The 18,969-nt window shown below is 43.6% G+C and overlaps 1 protein-coding gene across 9 annotated transcripts in view; it reads left to right on the top strand.

The window, feature by feature from the left end:
- The window catches only part of LPP (LIM domain containing preferred translocation partner in lipoma), a 353,044-nt gene that overhangs the window by 318,356 nt on the left and 15,719 nt on the right, over window positions 1–18,969 (top strand). For all 9 annotated transcript variants that reach the window (XM_069792426.1, XM_069792421.1, XM_069792425.1 and 6 more), the window contains 2 exons: window positions 14,316–14,494; window positions 17,630–17,750. In XM_069792426.1, coding sequence (XP_069648527.1) covers window positions 14,316–14,494; window positions 17,630–17,750 — 300 coding nt within the window. The remainder of the gene's footprint in view (window positions 1–14,315; window positions 14,495–17,629; window positions 17,751–18,969) is intronic.

Here is an 18,969-nt window from a genome sequence, read left to right as displayed (position 1 = left end):
TTAAGAAAAGGCGGTTTGAATTAACCACCCTAAAATACAGAACACCCCATCCCTGAGGACACTTTGCAGTGTGTGACTGTGAGCGACTGGTAGTTAAAAGGAGGGTTGTACCCAAAGTGCATTAATTGACACATTAGGCCCTGAAAAGATCAGGTCTACACCCAGCTGTAGTCCTAGGAATGCCAGGCAAACAGTGGAGTTTAAAGTGCATGGAAGCAGGAGAAGTAAATTGGAAAGACAGGTCTTTGGTATCCAGGCAGTATTTTCTCACCAGCAGATCTCAAGGCGCTTTCCAAAGCCTGGTAAGAACAAGGATATGTGGGGTCAGATGAACCCTGGAGTGAGTGCCTGGTTTTCAGTCATGCATTCCAGATCTCAGCTCAAATATTTTTGTGTTGGGTTTCTTTCAGAAAAGTACAGAAAGACCCTGGAGCCAGAAATACTGTATAAAACACGCAGGATAATTAGCAACCTCCTGGAAACATGTGCAACTTTAATAAAATTTAAACTCCAGTTCCTTCCCACAGGTGGAGTCCAGCAGTACTGTAGGCAATATGCACAATTAAGCTATTTTTATGCCTCCTCATCTAAAAATGTGAGTGTTAAAACATATGTGGGTAAAGCAAATGGAAAGCTTAAACTTGCCTGTGTGCCATGCTCATTTGAACTTGCTGCATTAGCTCTGCAGAAAGCCTGGATTGCTGCTGAATACTGTACTCAAGTGAAGATTTTACAAAGAGAAATGTCTTCACCTACAAACCTGGCTTCTTAAAAAGCCCTATGACTTTGCAGCTCCAGAAGATATTGACTTTCCCTGCCAACCACAAAGGGGAATAAATGACTCTGGGAGGGCTCAAGTAATTATACAAAGTGCCTGGATCAACTTTTCCATCGGGATCCTGTAGCTACTGGTCTGATGGCTTAATAATGTGCTTCTGAAATGGCTGCTTTCCACTGCTGTTTCTCTCTGGGGCCAGATTTCCGGCAAGACTCCTTAGCTGCCCTTGCAGAACTGGCAGGAGGATGCTCGCTGGACTCACGCTGCATGTGAAGGAGCCAATGGTAACTTTTCCATAGGAAAACTTGCAGGTAGGGCAGAGTTGGGCTATGCTGCCCCAGCAGCAAACCCGGAAAAAGAGGATGACTCAGAAAGTCCTAGATCGCTTCCTTGCTCCCCGCCCTTCACTGCCACTCCCTGTCCCTCTGTCCTTCTCCCTCATCTCTTTGGAAGCTGGGGGGAGGGACCACTTTGCACAGGAGGGTAGTATGGTGCCAGCAGCAAAATGTGTTTCCTTCATTAGGAGACCACCAGCACTTGTCCATATTGCCTGCGTTAGCTGGATCAATCAGGTACACGGGACACATGTTATTTCCAGACTGTCTTGTCCCTTTGCACCTGGGTCTGGTCCATAGTTGGAGCGTGATAAAGAACGGCCCTTCCTTCTGTTGTTATTACTGGATCCATTAAATCAGCAGCTATGGAAAGATGCGAGCCATACCAGTTTTACTTTGTGTGAGCTACTTGGCAAAAGGCAAGGGTCAGATTACTTTGGGTGTTCAGATGTTCTTGCTGGGGAAATGGCAATTTCTGGCCTTCAGAAAGGAAAGTTGGAAGTAACTTGTATTAGGATGGAGATGAGCAATTCTGCAGTTACGTTAATGAGAAACAACCACTGGTGCAGGTGATCTCAGGCCTTTTAAAATACTGCATGAAGCACCAGAGCATGGTCTTTTCCACTGTTACGGAAAGAAAATCCCCATAACAAAATGGAACAGTTACAGAACAAAATGATCCTGGAATAATGTTATTTTTTTCCTCTATACTCCATAACCACTGTGATTTCAGCCGGAGAGTCCATACACTGAGAGGACGCTATTGACTGGAGAATGAACACGTTATATAATATCATTATACATTCAGTGTGTTTATATAAATGCACATTTCTTATGTAACTGTGTCACTAGGAAAACAGTGAGGTTGGACAAGTTGGTTTCTCCTTCCGTTGCTGTTCTGCTTTGCTTGTTGATTCTTGAGTGCTGTCACAAGACTGTGGAGTTTGTGTTACTGCTGTGTGTGACCAAGTGAATCTCTTCTCTTCAAAAGCTCCATTCACATTTGGGTTTTGCTGTTTTTTCTCAACTGTTGTTTCTTTTTTAAAATGTAATATTTGGCTGGAAGCCTTTGGTGTTGCTTTCACAAACTCAGGAGTAATCTGGTTAGTATATATTAGGAACTGACAGTTAGTTGACTAGCACAGTGTTCAGTGGCTGTGCTTTTCAACTTTAAATAGCATCCAGGGCAGCCTCCTCAAGTGATGTAAAAGACCTGGTAAAGAAATGCCAGCTGTCAGCTTGATTTTCAGTCTGCTCTGCTCTGACATAAACCTTCCCGACAGCTCAGACCAGTGTCCTTCATATTCCAAATTAATCCAAAATTTCTTGTGGTGATGAAAGGGAAAGAAATTACTTTAGAGTGCAGGTTTCCTGCTCTGAACATCCTTGACTAACCCTGCTGACACCAGAGAATTACCACCTACTCAGACATGCTCTTGATGGCAACTCTGAGCCCAAGACGTTTTTATTTGCATTCCAATGGTTTTGCCATCCAATATCTCTGTATCCAAGTCTCCACGTTGTCTGTCCAAAATAAGAAAACTCCTTTTTTTTTTTTTTTTTTTTTTTCACAAGGAGCCTAATTTTTCTAGTTTGAGAGCAAAAGAACAGTGCCAAGAGGTTAGATCAACTGGGTAGGCAGTTGTGTTGCAAGGAATCTTCTGCCCAACAGTCCCTTGAATAGAAGAGTAGCCCAAAGCTATTGTTGACACATTCCAGGAAGGTTCTGATCTATAGTGCGGGTATCAGTTTGTAAGGTTAGAAGGAATAATGTATCATCCTTTTTCTCCCAACTGTACATCTTGCTAAGTTCTAGCAGAAGCACCCTCAGAGATGCGCTGGAGGTGCAGAGGGGCTGATGTAAATCATCTTGTCTATCTCTGTCTGTCTGTGAATGAGATCATCTCATAGTGCAGGAAGGAAGGCGATGGATGGGTTCTCAGGGTGGAACATCAGTCTCCAGCTAGAAAGCAGGTGGATTTTCACTTTTCTCACATCTCACTTGACTTCTTTGGGAAGTTCTCTTATCTGTGCCATGCCTTGTCTGGATTCTTCTAACATAGCTGTCTCCATTTTCCCTTTTTGTATCCCCTTCTTCTTTGTCACTCTTATCTTTGCAGGTGGCTCAAACTTGCTTCTCCGGACCAGGAGCTGAAGCAAACAGCCAGGTCATCTGAATGAAAAGAATAGGGATGTCAGTGCATCTAAATATAATCCCAGTACTTGCTAGGTGATATATTTGGCCCTGGACTTACTCAGCAGCCTGCATTTATTTCCAATTAGAGTCTGACTGTAGACAGAATAATGGGTGTCGCTCCAGGGGATAACTAGTTCAAGCCTCTGAAGAAATCCTGTCCCCTGCCCCCCCCCCCCAAAAAAAATAAAAAAAATTCCTGGTCTTGTTGTGGAGGGGAAAGAGTATAGAAACACAGTTCTTGCCTTACATTGACTCACTAAATTCTGCTTTGTGTTATTCTTGTCAATGGCCAGTGCTGGTTGCCTCTGGTCCCTGCCCAGTGTTCTTCCAAAGTCTTTAATATATGCATATCACTCAGGAGCATTTCTTCAGGAAATAAGAAGCCACCTTTTCCCCTTCCTTTGGAAGGACCTCAGAGCACCCACAAAGTTTTCAGCTGTCATATTCCAGGCACAGATAAGTCTCCCATTCCCCTAAAGGCTCCAATACATTCTCATCACATCAGGGACTTAAATGCATTTGGCAACTCTTCAAGAAACACATCAGGGATTTGGGGGGATCATGTTCTTACTGTCAGTTTGGGTAGCAGCAGCATCCAAGTGCTGTGAGTTTTGGGGTTTTCTTTCCAAGCTTTATACTGGATTACGTTATCTATTAAAAGCAGCTATTTTTATGCTGAACTGTTGCCATGACCTGTATTTCACACCTTGCACATATACACTGAAAAATTATTATCTTGCACTGTCCTGGTTTCAGCTGGGATAGAGTTAACTGTCTTCCTAGTAGCTGGTACAGTGCTGTGTTTTGAGTTCGGTATGTGAAAAATGTTGATAACACTGATGTTTTCAGTTGTTGCTCAGTAGTGTTTAGACTAGAGTCAAGGATTTTTCAGCTTCTCATGCCCAACCAGGGCACCTGACCCAAACTGGCCAACAGCATATTCCATACCATGTGACGTCCCATCTAGTTTAGGAACTGGGAAGTGGGGGGCAGGGATTCGCCGCTCGGGGACTGGCTGGGTGTCAGTCGGCGGGTGGTGAGCAATTGCCCTGCGCATCATTTGTACATTCCAATCCTTTTATTACTACTGTTGTCATTTTATTAGTGTTATCATTATCATTATTAGTTTCTTCTTTTCTGTTCTATTAAACCGTTCTTATCTCAACCCAGGAGTTTTACTTCTTTTCCTGATTTTCTCCCCCATCCCACTGGATGGGGGGGGAGTGAGTGAGCGGCTGCGTGGTGCTTAGTTGCTGGCTGGGGTTAAACCACGACATGCACTCAAAAAGTGTTTTGGTGAAAGCTCTGTGAAATTCTGTGCAAAATCTTATTACCTTCTTGCTTGTTTTTTTGGTTTGGTTCAGTTTGGGGAGTTGTTTATTTCTTGGTAGTTCTAGGTGCCGACTTTGGTGTTCGTAAGAGAGACATGACTTCTGTCAGAGCATCACAGGCCTCCCAGCAGTTTACTAAAACCACTCCACAGATAATGTGAAGCACAGAGGTGGAAAATAATGAAATGAAGCGAAACTCTCGGAGTCACTGGTGAACCCAAGGACAGAAGCCAAGCACCTTTAGTTTCCAGTGCTCTGCCCCTGCCACTAGAAAACACAACTTTCTCTTGTGACTTTTAAGACAGATTCAGGAGAAGCTTTGCATTCTCTTTGCTTGAGCAATTTAGGTGGAAGGGGGAGCTGTTAAACTGATATTCAGCTGAAATATTTAACCTTTGGTAGCTATTAGAAGCAACTTAGAGATGCCGTTATCTGTGACTTGAAATAACCAGGGGAAAATGGGTTGTGTGCCTTTTCTTGTGGCTTAGAGAGATGAGGGTTTTTTATTCTCAAGGAGTGAAGAGGAAGGATTCTGCCTTCTTTTTGTGCAAAGTTCAGAAGTACGTAGATTCTCAACTAGTAGCCCTGTCTTTTCCCTTGGTTTGTCCAGGAAAACTCTCTTGGAGAGCGCAGGAAGCATAAAATGCCAGCATTAAACAGGTTGTAGTTAAAAGGCTGGTGGTGTTCAATCTGTAACCAAAAAGAAAAGCTCAGCTTTGCTGGATACTAGTTTACTGACAGAGTTTCCAATTAAAATTTGATTTCCATGTTAATCAACAAGATTCCATTTTCTTGATGGTTTTTATGTCACAAATTCTTGCACTGCTCAGACAGTCCTTCAGGAAAAGCATGGCAGGCAAGAATTCATTTCTAATGTAAAAATACCAAGAAAGAGGAGGGTGAGGGGAACTATAAATAACCACTGAGATGTCACAGAGTCAGTCATTTTTTCCTCCACAACTCAGCTTTAGCAGTTAAGGTCAAGATAACATTTCCATGTCAGTGGTCAGTTACATCAAAAGTCTAAAACAGGAAGATTGAATGGAATTTTGGATATTTTTTTTTCTTGTATTCTGCCCAGATTTGACCAATTCATAGTCTCTTTGGTCTGCCAGCTATGAGTTCCAGTGTTATTTTGGTTAAGCTCTTTGCCAGAGTGGCAAGCTTGGATTGGAGCATCGTGTTTATTAAAGGCTATGAAATTAAATTCTCTACCAAAAGAAAAGAAAAAAAAAGCCCTCTTCTTGCCGATAGTCACTTCTTTGTATTTCCTTTGATGCAGTTCAGTTTGACTTGAATTTTAGCCTAACAATTTGCTACACAATTTTGTTTTGTTTTCACAAAGTTCTAATCAGTTTAAACTGCAAGCGGTTTGAAATGCCTAACAGCTTCCTCAGTGTTGCTAATTAAGCTTGAAATCTCTGTTGTCCACAATTGTATCTAAACAAGGAGCAGAGTCTATCTGCTCACTGTTTGCCACATCTCCCAGCTGCATGTAATTCTGCTGCCTGCGCAGAAAGTAATCGCAACAGGACGGATCCTTCGGTCTTTATTTAGACAAAACTCCCAGGGTGGCATACAAGGTCAGGCACATCACGTTTTGAGCAAAGAGGTGGATTTGATGGTGAGAACATGTAAGGCAAGCAGTGCTACATCTATAGTGCAAAGACTGGAAGCGCTTGGGCATAGGGAACAGCTTTGCTTTATCCCCCAGAGCACTTTGTACTGCAGAGCCCCGAGTTATGATTATGGTTTGTAGGCACTGTCACCTGACATGCAGGTGTTAATAATAGGTAAAAGCTCAGGCTATCAAAACCTACGATGTATTCCCGCTGTCCCTCTGGAGCAAAGCTAATAGAATATCATAGTTTTTAAGCTACTGAGGTTCACTCCAGTGGAAAAAAGAGTCCTAACAAATCCTTGAACCCATCTTTCTGCAGTCGGCAAAGCCAGCAGATGATTTATCTCTAGGTAGCGACCCCAGTGTTATGAAGCAATACTAATCTTCCGAGGCATAGCTGCCGTTGTGTGACAGGGTCCAGGGATTTCAGCAGTAGCTCTGTGCCAGTTTGTCTGAGCGGCAGAAGCCTTGAACAAACTGTTTACCTCTGGCATTCTGGGAGGGATTTTGAGGGATTTCCTTCAAATTAGAAATCTTTGAAAATCAGCATCTTGCGCCAGGCGTTGTATTATGCAACGGTTTGGAACGAGGGCCAAAGGTCTGGTCGTGAGCTCAGGATCTCCTTGGATTGAAGAAATCAGAGATGGAAACTGTCTTATCAGATCATCCCTCTGTGCCAAGGCAGGCTTGTCTCCTGTGCTCTGGTGGTGCTGCTGGTGCTTTACAAATGCTCATCTCTCCAGCACTCCAGAAGCCTGCCCTAGCCTAGTGGTTGGATGTTTTCTGGACCAGATGCAGTCCTGGTGTAGTGTGACTGACTTCATGTAGTTATACTGGGGTTCATACCTGGTGTTTGGTGTGGTCAGCAGTGCTGACAGCAAGCATGAGCTGGGCTTGCCAACATGCACAATACACTGTCTCAATTTTGTGGGGAATATGCAGCTCCTCTTTTCTGCTGGCAGGAGAAAAGCTGTGAGAAGGCTTGGAAATGCAGCTTCACTAGAATGAAAATTACTGAAGGAACGGGAGCTGATTACCAAGATATTTAACAACGTCCTTTTACATAGTAGTTGCTAAGGATGCTTTCAGTTGCTTGGCTTATTCAGTATTGCATGCGACTATAATTATTGTTGTTGAAAAAATTTCATAAGCATAGACCCTTTTATTCTCCATGTTTTTTAAAAGTCAACTGTAAGTTAGAAGCATTTCCCCAGTATTAAAATACTTTACTCTTGCAAATTGCTGTAGCCACATTGGAGTACTCTGAGTAGCAGCTCAGGTGCTGTTCCCCAGTACTGCGCCTCCCGAAGTCAGACCTGGTTGACTTTTGAGGTGTGTGCAATTGTTATAGGTTAAAAAAATTGAAATCTTGCTGTTAAAAATATCTTGTTTCCATCAAGCAACCATTTGGGCACACAAACTACTTCACAAGTATTTATCAAGCCTAACAGCATCCAGTTTCTCACTGGAATATGCAACGTCTACAGCCATTTTATTTACAGGCCAACTGAGGCATAGAGCATGGGAGTGCTTGGCCTCTGGCAGTTACTTGGTTGAAAAGCCAGAAGTAAAATCCAGGCATTTTATCTTCCAGCCCACCAGTTTAGAGAACAGTCCCTCATTTGTTACATTCTTAAGCACTGCTGTTTTAAAGTGACAAAGATCTCTGTGTTGTCAGAGCAAGGAGTGTGCAGAAGATGAGTAGCTTTGAGTGCCAGAAAGTAGTTAAGTCATTTCCAACATCAGGCTTCTTGTGGATTTTTAGCTGGAAGGAGTCAGTGTGATTGTGGTTGGACACTGAGCCCAATGCAGAGCAGATCATTTAACCCTGATGCTCCTTCATCACTCTCAACTTGGTGGTACTAGAGACAGACATGGGTCTTACCTAAGCTGGCGCTGAGGAACAGAGAAGTCACCCTGTCCCTGCCTGTGCTGTTCCAAACGTTAATTACATTCACAATTAAAAATATATACCTTTCTCCAGGTAGTATGGCCAGCTTGTATGCCTGCTGGATCCAGCAGCCTTCTCTAAGTTTCCTCTCCAGCCTTTGGTACGCTCAGACAACGGCAAAGCTATCCCTTAGCCTTTACTTGAGAAGACAGCTGTCTTAAGAAGGAGCAAATGGAGCTCCTTCCTTCTCTCACTGTAGAATGTATTTTGACATCTGCATATCGTTTGTGAAGCATTTCTCAAGCCCTGTTCCATTTTCATCACAGCCCTTATGTTACTGCACATTTGTGGACTCAATTGCATGTCATTGTTGTCTTTGCTACTAGCATAAGCCATAAAATATATCTAGTCTTTCCCTAATAGTTATAGGGCAAGGGACAGGGACTCCTTCACCCTGTATGCTGAGAGGACTCTCTGCCAGATTCACCTCCAGCTGCTCTGAGTCCAAAAATACAAAGCTGAATTTGGTTTTCCTGACAAGAAAAGCAAATTCCAGCAGAGGGGAAGCATGCCAGCCATGGTATTGCTACTGTGCTGGGAAAGCCACTAAAAACTGAGCCGAATGGTAGAACTATTTGAAAGCCACTGAATACAGCAATCTCCAGGGCCTGAGTCTATGCTATGCAGCTGGTAGCCGTATGCCCAGCTCAGACCCACATCATGCTGGTAATGTTACAGGGTTGCCAGTGTCATTTATTCCAGTATCTTCCCTCCCCTCTCCCAGCAAAACAAGCTATACCAGGTAAAGAGCACCCTCACTGCTTACCACTGTGTCTGAATTAGGGGGTTTTGCCAGGATATTTTAGGCTGTCAGGGGTCACATCTCTTGCCCCAACGCACAGATGCAGCTATGGCAATGTGGCCCGAACATCAGAGAATCGGCCAAGATGCTTCCGCAGGGCTCTCCCTTGCTGGACCTATCCCTCTGAGAGCAGCAGGAAGGGAAGGAGAGTGTCACCCACTGCTAATAATGTGGCCAGCTGGTCAAGTTAAGTGAGAAAGATTAACTCCCACATACCCAAATTCTCTCCTCAAATATGGAGGAAGGAATTTCATGCTGGCCATTAGTGAATTAAATGTTGTGTTTGCCAAGATTTACCCATCAGTGGAGATAGCAATTGGGGATGGCTGGGGATTTTGGGGGTGGAAATCAGGTCTGGGATTTTCCGTTTCTAGAAATAATGCCAAAAATAAGGTTTCAAAAGTGTTGAAATTACATCTTGACACTTAACCCCTCTACCAATGTCTGCTTTATATTTAATTTATAATCCAACTATGTATTTGCAGACCTAAAACCTAAATGAAACCATTTGAAATTATTTGAAGTGCAGTGTTTCAATTGACCTGATCTAATTTGGGGTTTATAAATTCACCAGACTTCTTGAGATTAAAGTGTTCTGTCTTCACTTAAGTATGGAAACATTTTCAAGCCTCAAAAATTATCCCACAATGGGGAGAATGTCTCCTGTTCTGCTCTCCTCACAGTCTGAGGAAATGAAGGACGGAGTCACAAGATTAAAGCAATTCACTTACCACACTTTACTAAGTTACAGTTCAACTACAGTAGTTGACCATATGCCTGTTTTTAGCACAACAGTCACTTTTGATTCCCGCAGCCAATACCATCTCCTCTGTGCAGTCACTCCAAAAAATGTGTTTCTTCTGCCATGCTCGCAGAAAGTGAGTTCATGTCCCTGTGCCTGTGTTGCCAATGTAATTTATTCCAGCAACTTCCCTCCCCTCTCCCAGCAAAATAAGCTATACCATGCTCATGTCCCTGTATGTGAGCTCTCGGTCTGTTGTTCAGAGTGCAGGAGAGATTATTTACGTTCATTAGAACTCTGGATGAATTGCTGATACAGAAGAAGCAATGACTAATCTCTGTGTGGTTTTTCTTCTGTATTCATTGCTAGGTCATTGTGGGAGGGTCCTTGTGCTGCACTATATTGTGAGTTACTGCTGTCACCCAAAACTTGCTTATGAGAGGTTATAATCTACAGCATTAGGGAAGCAAGATGAGCTGCAGCCCACAGGCTGTCACTGCAGCTCTGCACCCCGAAGCCATTTGCCAGCTGTCCATATGGGATGTGAGGTTTTCAGGAGGGGATTCAAACACTTCCCACTTCCAGTTTTCAATGGCTCTTGCACCCCAGAAGTCTTTTCCAGCAGTTTGGATTTTCGCTTTGTGTCCCATGTTTAAACCTAACATCTGCAGATAACTCCCTTTGACTTTCTGTGGTTTCTGAAGGGCCAAGTATTGCTATAGGGAGGCCCTCCAACAACTCCCCCACCACTTGCTGTCAAATACTTGTTCCCAAGCAGCTTGTTCCCACTTTGTTGCTGATTGTGCTGTATATGTTTAAGTCTCTTAGTTTTCACTTGCAAGCTGATGCTTGATGTCCTGGTCATTTCAGTTCTTTGCTTATGTTTTAGTGTGTCTTTGCTTGGGGTTATTTTTCTTACTGGTATATTAGGGTGCATTGTTCTCCCCAGGTGAGATTCTTTTCTTTTGCCATGAATAAGCAGTTCTGCCCTCAAGAGATGTGGACCCAGAATCAGCCTTTAACCTTGGGCCAGCCTTCCATTTAGAAATGGATGGTTCCTTCCCCATCCTTTTCAAACCCAAAAAATTAGTTGGATTTGGAGACATAAGTGTCTCTAAAAAAGAAGGGCACCCTCTGCCTCTTAGCCAAAAATGTGGGAAAAGATGATAAACTTTACCCTCAGCCCATGCTGGATTTGTGGTCCATATTTTTATGACATGAATTTGATCACAGTCCTTAGGTCTGATGTTTCCTAGCCGGTTCTTATCTTTCTTCTCTGTGCGTTGCTTTGGCCCTCTCTGTAGCTCATCAGATGCCTTTAGCTCTACCTGTTGATTACAGAGGGCTGGCAATGGCAGTTTGGGAGAAAAGAAGAAAAATAGGGCTGTTCGTTTTTTTCTTCATCTTGTTTGACTTTCTGAAGGTCTGAAAGCTCCAGGAGGTGCTAGGAGAGTTAGCTAAACGGTGAAAGAGAGCAAAATCAAAAAGGCAAACTTCTAATCCTACAGGGATGCTATTCCCATAATGTGCAGAAATACCTTTATGCAGGTTGTTAGCTGCTGGGGCAGCACTTAGGCATGTGGGATAACCTGATTAGAGAATCAAAGAAAACTCTGTTAGCTCCACAGGCCAAATCCTGCCTTACAGCAACCTGATGTCAAATGGGTGTGAATGAAGGAAGCTTTCCCTTTGGCATCTTCTGGTAACACCTTGAAGAGAAGGGTCTGAGCCAAGGTTCTAGTAAGGAAAGAGGCTTAAGCAAATACACTCCCAGACAGGGAGTGAGCTGGAGTCTGAAACTAATGACTTTGTTTTTCCTCACTGGTACAGACTTGGAAGCATGAAAAGAATAAATTTCTCAGGTCTGATTTTCAGGTTGTATAGAAGGTTTAATCACGAGTTGGGTAATTTAAAATGCTTGTCTTACTTAGCTGCGAGAATGTCAAACAGTGCGACTGAGCTGAGATTTGGGAGCAGAAGACGTGTTTTCTGAAGGTATAATCCAGAAGCATGATTACCTGCTGTCCTGGTCACTGCAAAACTCCCACCAAAGTCAGTGCTAATGCGAGATGTCAGACAAGATGATTGTAATGATCCCTTGCGGTCTTAAACTCTGTGTTTGAAACATGCGAGTAGGGGTTGCATCGGATCCATAGTCAGAGCGTTTCCAGGTCACGCTGTTTGGTGTTAAATCCCTTTGCAGGGTGGATTGCAGCTGCAGGTTTCCGCCCTGTTCACAGTACCAGGTAGGCTGTGCTCAGTGTTGCTGTCTGGAGCGCTGTTATATAGGCTGCGGTAGCAGACCAAGGGAACAGCTTAGCAGATCGGCCCCCAGTGTGTAGGTAAGCCATAAAACTCCTGCCCATGTTGTGGGTGCTCAAGTTTTATCAGAATTCAAAAAGTGATTAGGGAAGTTTATGGGAGAAACATCCACTTGAGGCTAAGTATGGAGAAGCCAAGCTCTGGCTCAGGAAGTCCCTAAGCCAGAAATCACTGGAAGCTGGAAGCATAGCCTAAGGAATTGCTGTGTTTTGCTTGCCCTGTTCTCATATTTTGGCCTCTGTTGTTGGCAACTGTTGCAAATGAAGCAAGCAGTGACCTGGTGAGGCAAACACTCCATACCTGCACATATTCAGAAGGCGTCATAGTAAATGCCTTGTGAGTGGCACAATCTTCCATCAGTATCTGCAGGTGAGCCGCATTCCTTCCTTGGCAATATAGAGAATAGCATGAATACGGACTGAGATGATGCGATCTGCTTATGCAAAGCAAAACGGTAAATTTGCCAGGTTATTTCTCCCAAGGAGAAAATTATTGACCTTGCTTTTTCTGGCATACCAGCTACTGTTACAGTGATGATGATGGTGACAACAACCAGACAGAAAGGCCAGCAATAATTCTTTCCTGCCCATTATTACAAGGCATAAAGCAAAACCCAGTCTGAAATCAACACTAATCTGGCTGTGCTCTCTTTAAAAATGTGTGAGGCAGTTCTCATATGGGTTGAAATTCAGGACTGTTCATATCGACCTTTCCAAAAGCAATCTTTTTGATCTCCTGATACGAACCTGTGTATTTCTATGTTTGTATCTTACCAGTGATTTGCAGCCCAGAGATAACGTCCGATAGCAAATATGTAGAAGTGTAGAAGTAACCTCTCTGAGCTCCTGGGTGATTCATCTCCTGACAGTACATTTTGGCTGCACATGTAAGGACTGGATCTTGCCCCTGAGACTATTGGCTCAAAGAAGCAATAACAATGTGGTCAGTCAGAGCACTACTTTCCCTGGGAATTTTGTTGCATGAGGAGGCAGAAGAACTTTAGCCTTCCTGTGTTTGTCAACATGATCTGCCTTCCAGCAGCTATATTTCTGTCCCATTAGATTTTTTCCTTTCCTTTTTTTCCCCCTCCTTATTTCTGTCTATCTTAATCATAATCAATATTGTAATCATAGATTTTCTACCTCATCCAAGATTCAAACACTGGTTGATAATGTTATTTGATAACTCCAGATGCACCAAGTAAGAGTAATAGGTGAAGTTTGCTTTCCGAACGTCCAGTGAAATGACTCAAATCATTGCCACAGATTTATTGTTTGCATCTATGTGGATTGCACCCTCCTTTCACGGCATGTATCTTTAAGGTGCTTGGTTTGAAAGAGTAAGTTGCACAGTTGATGTCAGAAGGGCTGGTGTGGCTCACAGACAACCATCTGAAGCAAAATTATCTTGGTGTTTCTATAATTAACTGCAAGGGTGACTGAGGATTGAAATGAGATGAATCATTCAATGGACCCCACTTGAAAGGTGAGGGGTTTTTTTAGCTCCAGCGCTTCAAGAGCAGGCCAGTATGTAAAAGCTGTGCAGTAAGGATCATGGCCTTAGGGCTGGCATTTCGCAGTCATTATCTCAAACATCTTGGGCCAGGGATAAATGAACAGTTTAAGTCATCCTGAACTCCTGTCCTTGTAATGCTTTCATTGCAGACACTGCTTTGTTCTGTCCCCAGACTCAACAGTAGTCTCCATGGTGGGAGAGGAAGATCAAGATTTTCTTACAAGGCAGATAAAGATTCTTCATGGGAGCTGTATTGGCAGAGCTGTTAGGGGGTCTCTGTGCAGCCCCAGGAGTTTGTGCTTCAGCTTTGCACTGCACGCTGTGGAGGTTGTCTCTAATCAACTCAGCTGCAAAAGGTCATTCAGGCTGGGCAGTCCGCAGGCGAAAACCCAGGCGTGCAAGCTGCATAACTCCTTCACGTGCTCTTGGCTACAGAAGCTGTAATGTCTCAGATGCACCCACCTGATGGGCCATCTCTGATGGTTTATCAGAGCTGCTGAGAGGAGGCTCTGATTTGTGTTCTCACACTAAACTAAAGGCTTGATCCAGGCCCTGTGCTGTTATCATACTCTTTGTTGCCTGTACTGCACTTATGTAGAAGAAATGAAAAGAAAGTACCTAAAGGTTCCAAGTAGACCAGCAGCAGCCTCCAACCCAGCTGACCTTTGTAAATGTGCTGCTGAGATGGTGCTTATATCTGTTGTGTATGTTTTGTTTGCAGAACACACTGGAGCAATGCAGTGTCTGTGCAAAGCCCATCATGGAAAGGATCCTCCGAGCCACCGGGAAGGCCTACCATCCCCACTGTTTCACTTGTGTGATGTGCCATCGCAGCCTGGATGGGATCCCCTTCACCGTGGATGCTGGTGGGAACATCCACTGCATCGAGGATTTCCATAAGTACGGCCTAAGCTGTTGTCAGTGGCTTTGCTTATTGTCTTTCTCTTTTGTCCCTAAAAATTCTCCTTTTTTAGTCTGAGTATCCAAAAAGATCTGAACCCTCTGCCGCTTCCTCCCAAGGCTCTTAAATAGTAGGCAGAGCTTTGCTCCAAGCAGGCACACTGTGGCATACAAGATTAATTGGTTAGGAGCTGATGCTGCTTCATCTCTGCTTTGCTTAGATCTGAATTTATGGATATCCTCTGTGTTCTTCCATTTTAAATGCTCCGCATTCCCCCTGCCTTCCCTTGCACTCAGCATGTGCGTGTTTCTCCTCGCTGCCTGTACCTGCACTTCCACATCAGCGTCTCCCCGCTTCTTCAGCTGAGCAATTAAGAGAGGTCCTGTACCGTTGCACTCCGCAGGTGTTTGCTTACCGGCTAGAGGGATCTAGCTGGCTACAGGATGCTCACAGCTCCTTTTGTTTCTAGTTGCTAATTAGCTTTTTAAAGCTGCTAAAAATACAGCCCTGGTAATAATTTATAGTGAAACTGCTATTTAAAGTAAGTTGAAAGGTATAGTTGCAAGTAGTTTCTGTCACTGCCACGCTACCACCCCCATCATCACAACTAATCTAGGGAAGACAGGTAGATATAATCAGAGCACAAATGTTTCCCCTGTATGGAAAAGACAGACACATTACACCCCTCAATTAAAAGAGGAAATCAATACTGACAAATGTGAGTTTACATCTCAACCATTTATCTCTTAATTTCTAAGGGGGTAGACTTAATTAGAGCCTCGTGACATCAGTGTGTAGGCCTGAAAGCTCAAAGAAGCAGGCTGACTTGACAGAAAGGGAAGCAGCCACTATCAACTGGCACGTTAAAATCCAACATGAGGATGTTCCCTGTAGCTCAGATAGGCTGGGTTAATTGGCAGCTGCTGTGTTGCCTTGCTTTTCTGTGCCAGCAGTTGTGTGTAAGGTAAAATTTGATCCTAAGCACAGGCCCAACAGGAGGCTTACACACCACTCGGGCTCCTGAAGGGTTTCCCTAACACCCACTTTCCATGATTTGGAAACTGCTCCTTCCCCAAGCCCCACAGGCCAGGGGCTCACATGCCTTCAGGAGAAAGGTTTGGAGCAAGAGCTGATGTCCCATGTTGAAGCCTTTTGGCAGTGACTGGATGTAGACCTCAGGGCTCTCAGAGTAGAAAGTGGGAGGCTGTCAATCCAAGGAAAGGACACACAATTGTTGAGTGAAAGATTGAGGGGAAGATGACGGGAATAGCACGAGACCTAACGTGACACTCAGAAATCTTTGGCCAGCCACGCTTTTAGCAGCACTTTGGCCAGCCCAGTTTTAATTGATTAGGGATGACATGTCCTCCTGGTCTGGAGGTCAAGTGCTCTTGTACATTCTCTTGATAACAAAACTGTACCTGATGCTCACGCTGTCACTTAGGTACCCCCTGAGCTTAGGCCCTGCAGTAGCACATCCACATCCCCTGAAATCTGCAGGAGTCATCTCTGGGTCCTGGGAGTTAATATTTGGCTCATAATGAATTACCCACAGTGGCCTGGACAGAGAAATGTTGAAGTATTTTTAAGCACCACATTTGAGCTAAATGGCACAACGAAGCGCCTGCATGAAGCAGCATATAATTAACTCCGATTACAGCTCCGGTCATATCATGATCCATTTAAGTTATTTTTCAGAGCGCTCGCTGTAGCCACTGTTTAATTCATTTTTTCGTTAGATCGCAGCTACACAGGCATCTTTCATCTGCTGCCAGTGAAATTAATATTTTTCTTTATTCCTAGTACAGATTGATTTTTTTTTTTTCTTTTCTAAGCTAGTTAATTCTGAGGTGGTTCATGTGACAGACTGGGTGGCAGAGTCAATCTTTCCTAGGCATTTCAGAAGAAAAGGGCTTTGATCTCCTCGTATTCTGATGTTTGCCATAAGCATTGCCCTCTGTCGTGGACATAGCCCACGCTCCATAGCCCATGACCCCAGCTCTCATTACATGGCAGCAGATTCTGTAGGTATAAGTTTCTGGTTTTTGTAAGCAGAATTTGCAGCCGGGGAATTGGTACCCATAGGTTTTGAACCAAAACAGCAAATAATGCTTCACCACAGGCTAAAATGTTTTCAAGCATACCCACCTGCCTAGGAGCAGAGATGGCCACTTCTTATGGGCAATTGGGACGAGCAAAACCAGAGCTAATACAGAACATATGTGAATTAGACAGAAGGGCATACAGTGGCCCCTATAAGGAGAAAAAGAAAGGTCTGTGTTCCTGTTGATCCCTGAGCTGACCCGATTCAGGTCAGTCCCTTCACACAGTGAGTGATTGTCACTACACACTTCTGACTCAGGCTGACCGTGGAAGAGAGCATTGGTGTCTCTGCACCCAGACCTGTTCTCTTTTAAGCCTGGGCAACCCACTAATGGATAATGGAGAGTTGGTTAGCTAGAAAATGCAGCTGGTCAGAATTGCCCTGATGCTTCATGTTTGAGAGTGAGCACAGCCAGGAGTGTACTCCTGTGTGCATAAGTGGGTAAGATGGCTCAGAAGTTTAAAATGGATGGGATAAACCTCAACAAATTAGTGTAGTGTAAGGCAAATCTTTTTACCATGTCTATTAAGAGTTTTTACCTATGTGTTCAATCTCCAAATTTTAATATTTTGATACTTTTTTAAAGAGATGCTCTTGAAGCAGATGCTGATCATCTTTCTAACCTTAAGATTTGCATGGACTTTCTTAGAGTTAGGCTGGGGGTTGAGCCTGAGAGTTATGGCAGTGCATAGGTGTCACAATCATGGGTCATTCAGCAGGCACTTTAGTTGTTAAATAGGGCAAGCAGATTATGCTTTGCTGCTTGTCAGATATTCTTGAAGTCCTCTCCTAATAGTCTGCAAAATGCTCTTTAATAGCCTGCAAGCCTCAAATTGCATTGTAAGACTAAAGTGCTCCTTCCTGTCTTCTTTCCAAGGAAGCAGCTGTGCAAAGCTGCAAACTGTGACATATGTGTACGTATGTGTGTGCGTGTTTGTACAAATGCTCACGTTTCTGGCTTGCTGGTGCGGTTAACAAAAACTTTTGCTCCAAGTTTGAGGATGACTGGGACCGTCTCTTCTTTCTTCAGGAAATTTGCACCGAGATGTTCAGTGTGTAAGGAGCCCATCATGCCGGCCCCAGGACAAGAGGAGACTGTACGCATTGTTGCCTTGGATCGTGATTTCCATGTCCAGTGCTACCGATGTGAGGTTAGTATTTTAATCCCATGAAGGACAGAAGGCAAAGGTTGGCTTAATTTCATCACTGCCTCATGTTATACACATGACAGGCATACCCTATTGTAACACTGGCTCTGCAATCAAATTACTTCATTGACTTCAGCATGCGAGGAATTTTTTCCTCATTTATATCAGCACAAATGAGAAGAAAATCAGGTCCCTTGTTTATAACAGGTTCATTAGGAGAGCAAGAGAATGTGACTCAGGTAATTAGGGCCTAATATTTGAGAACTTCATAAATTATAGCTTGGACACAAATATTGGTCATGTTTATGTACTTAAAATGAAAGCTAATGCATGTTAGAATTTGAGCAAGATTGTACAGGAAACTCAACATATGGCTCTGGGTTGAAGAATTTTAATGGACACATAAACATGATCGTTCTTGTTTTGTGCAATGCTTTTTGTGCTACTTTCCTGTTCAGTTTCATTATGCACTTCATATAATTTTGATGGTAAGAATCTGAAGACAGAGAAGAAAAATCACCTTAAAGCAATTAACATGTGGGAACAGCTGTGTTAGGGAACCTTCAAGAATTCTTCAATGCAAGTGTTACTTGTTAGATAATACATCAGCCAGATGGCAGGGTAAGAAAATAAGACCAAATGTATTTCTTATCGCAGTTGCAGGTTTTAATAACTTTAATCGGAAAGAAGGATGGACTACGGCTTAAAGGTCTAGGCTGAAACTTGAGGCATCTGGTTGACTTCTCAGTCTGACCTTGGCTTCCAGGGTACACATCAGCCCATTACTTAGGCCCAGTTTTTTAAAGATGCTGGGGCATTCCTACACTACATTTTGTAGAGCCTAATTCATCATACAGCACGTCCCCATGCTGGCTGCTGAGATACCTAGGCTTCACACACATGAATATCAGAAGTAGATGCAGTTGAGAACACAGGACATAGACACTCACTTGGCCTTGGTCTCCTTGTGCCTCAGCTATCTCAAAAGGAACAACAATGATATTTCTCTTTCCACCACTTGCTTGCCAAGTATATTTACAAACAGATTTATGATGAAGAGGCAGGGCGTCTAAGCAAGCCGTAATCCCCTCACTGCAGCTCCATCAGCAGTCTTGGGCCAAGTGATTGCCTGATCACACAGTGAGGGATAATTCCCAACTTTCCTAGCAGCTATGCTTAGCCTTACATACTTAGAGTCTGAGGTCTCTGGAGCAGGTTTGGG

The sequence above is a fragment of the Haliaeetus albicilla genome, chromosome 9 (assembly GCF_947461875.1).
Source record: "Haliaeetus albicilla chromosome 9, bHalAlb1.1, whole genome shotgun sequence".
NCBI classification, from domain to species: domain Eukaryota; kingdom Metazoa; phylum Chordata; class Aves; order Accipitriformes; family Accipitridae; genus Haliaeetus; species Haliaeetus albicilla.
Note: the sequence above shows the minus strand (reverse complement) of the source record. Positions and strands in the feature narration are given on the sequence as shown.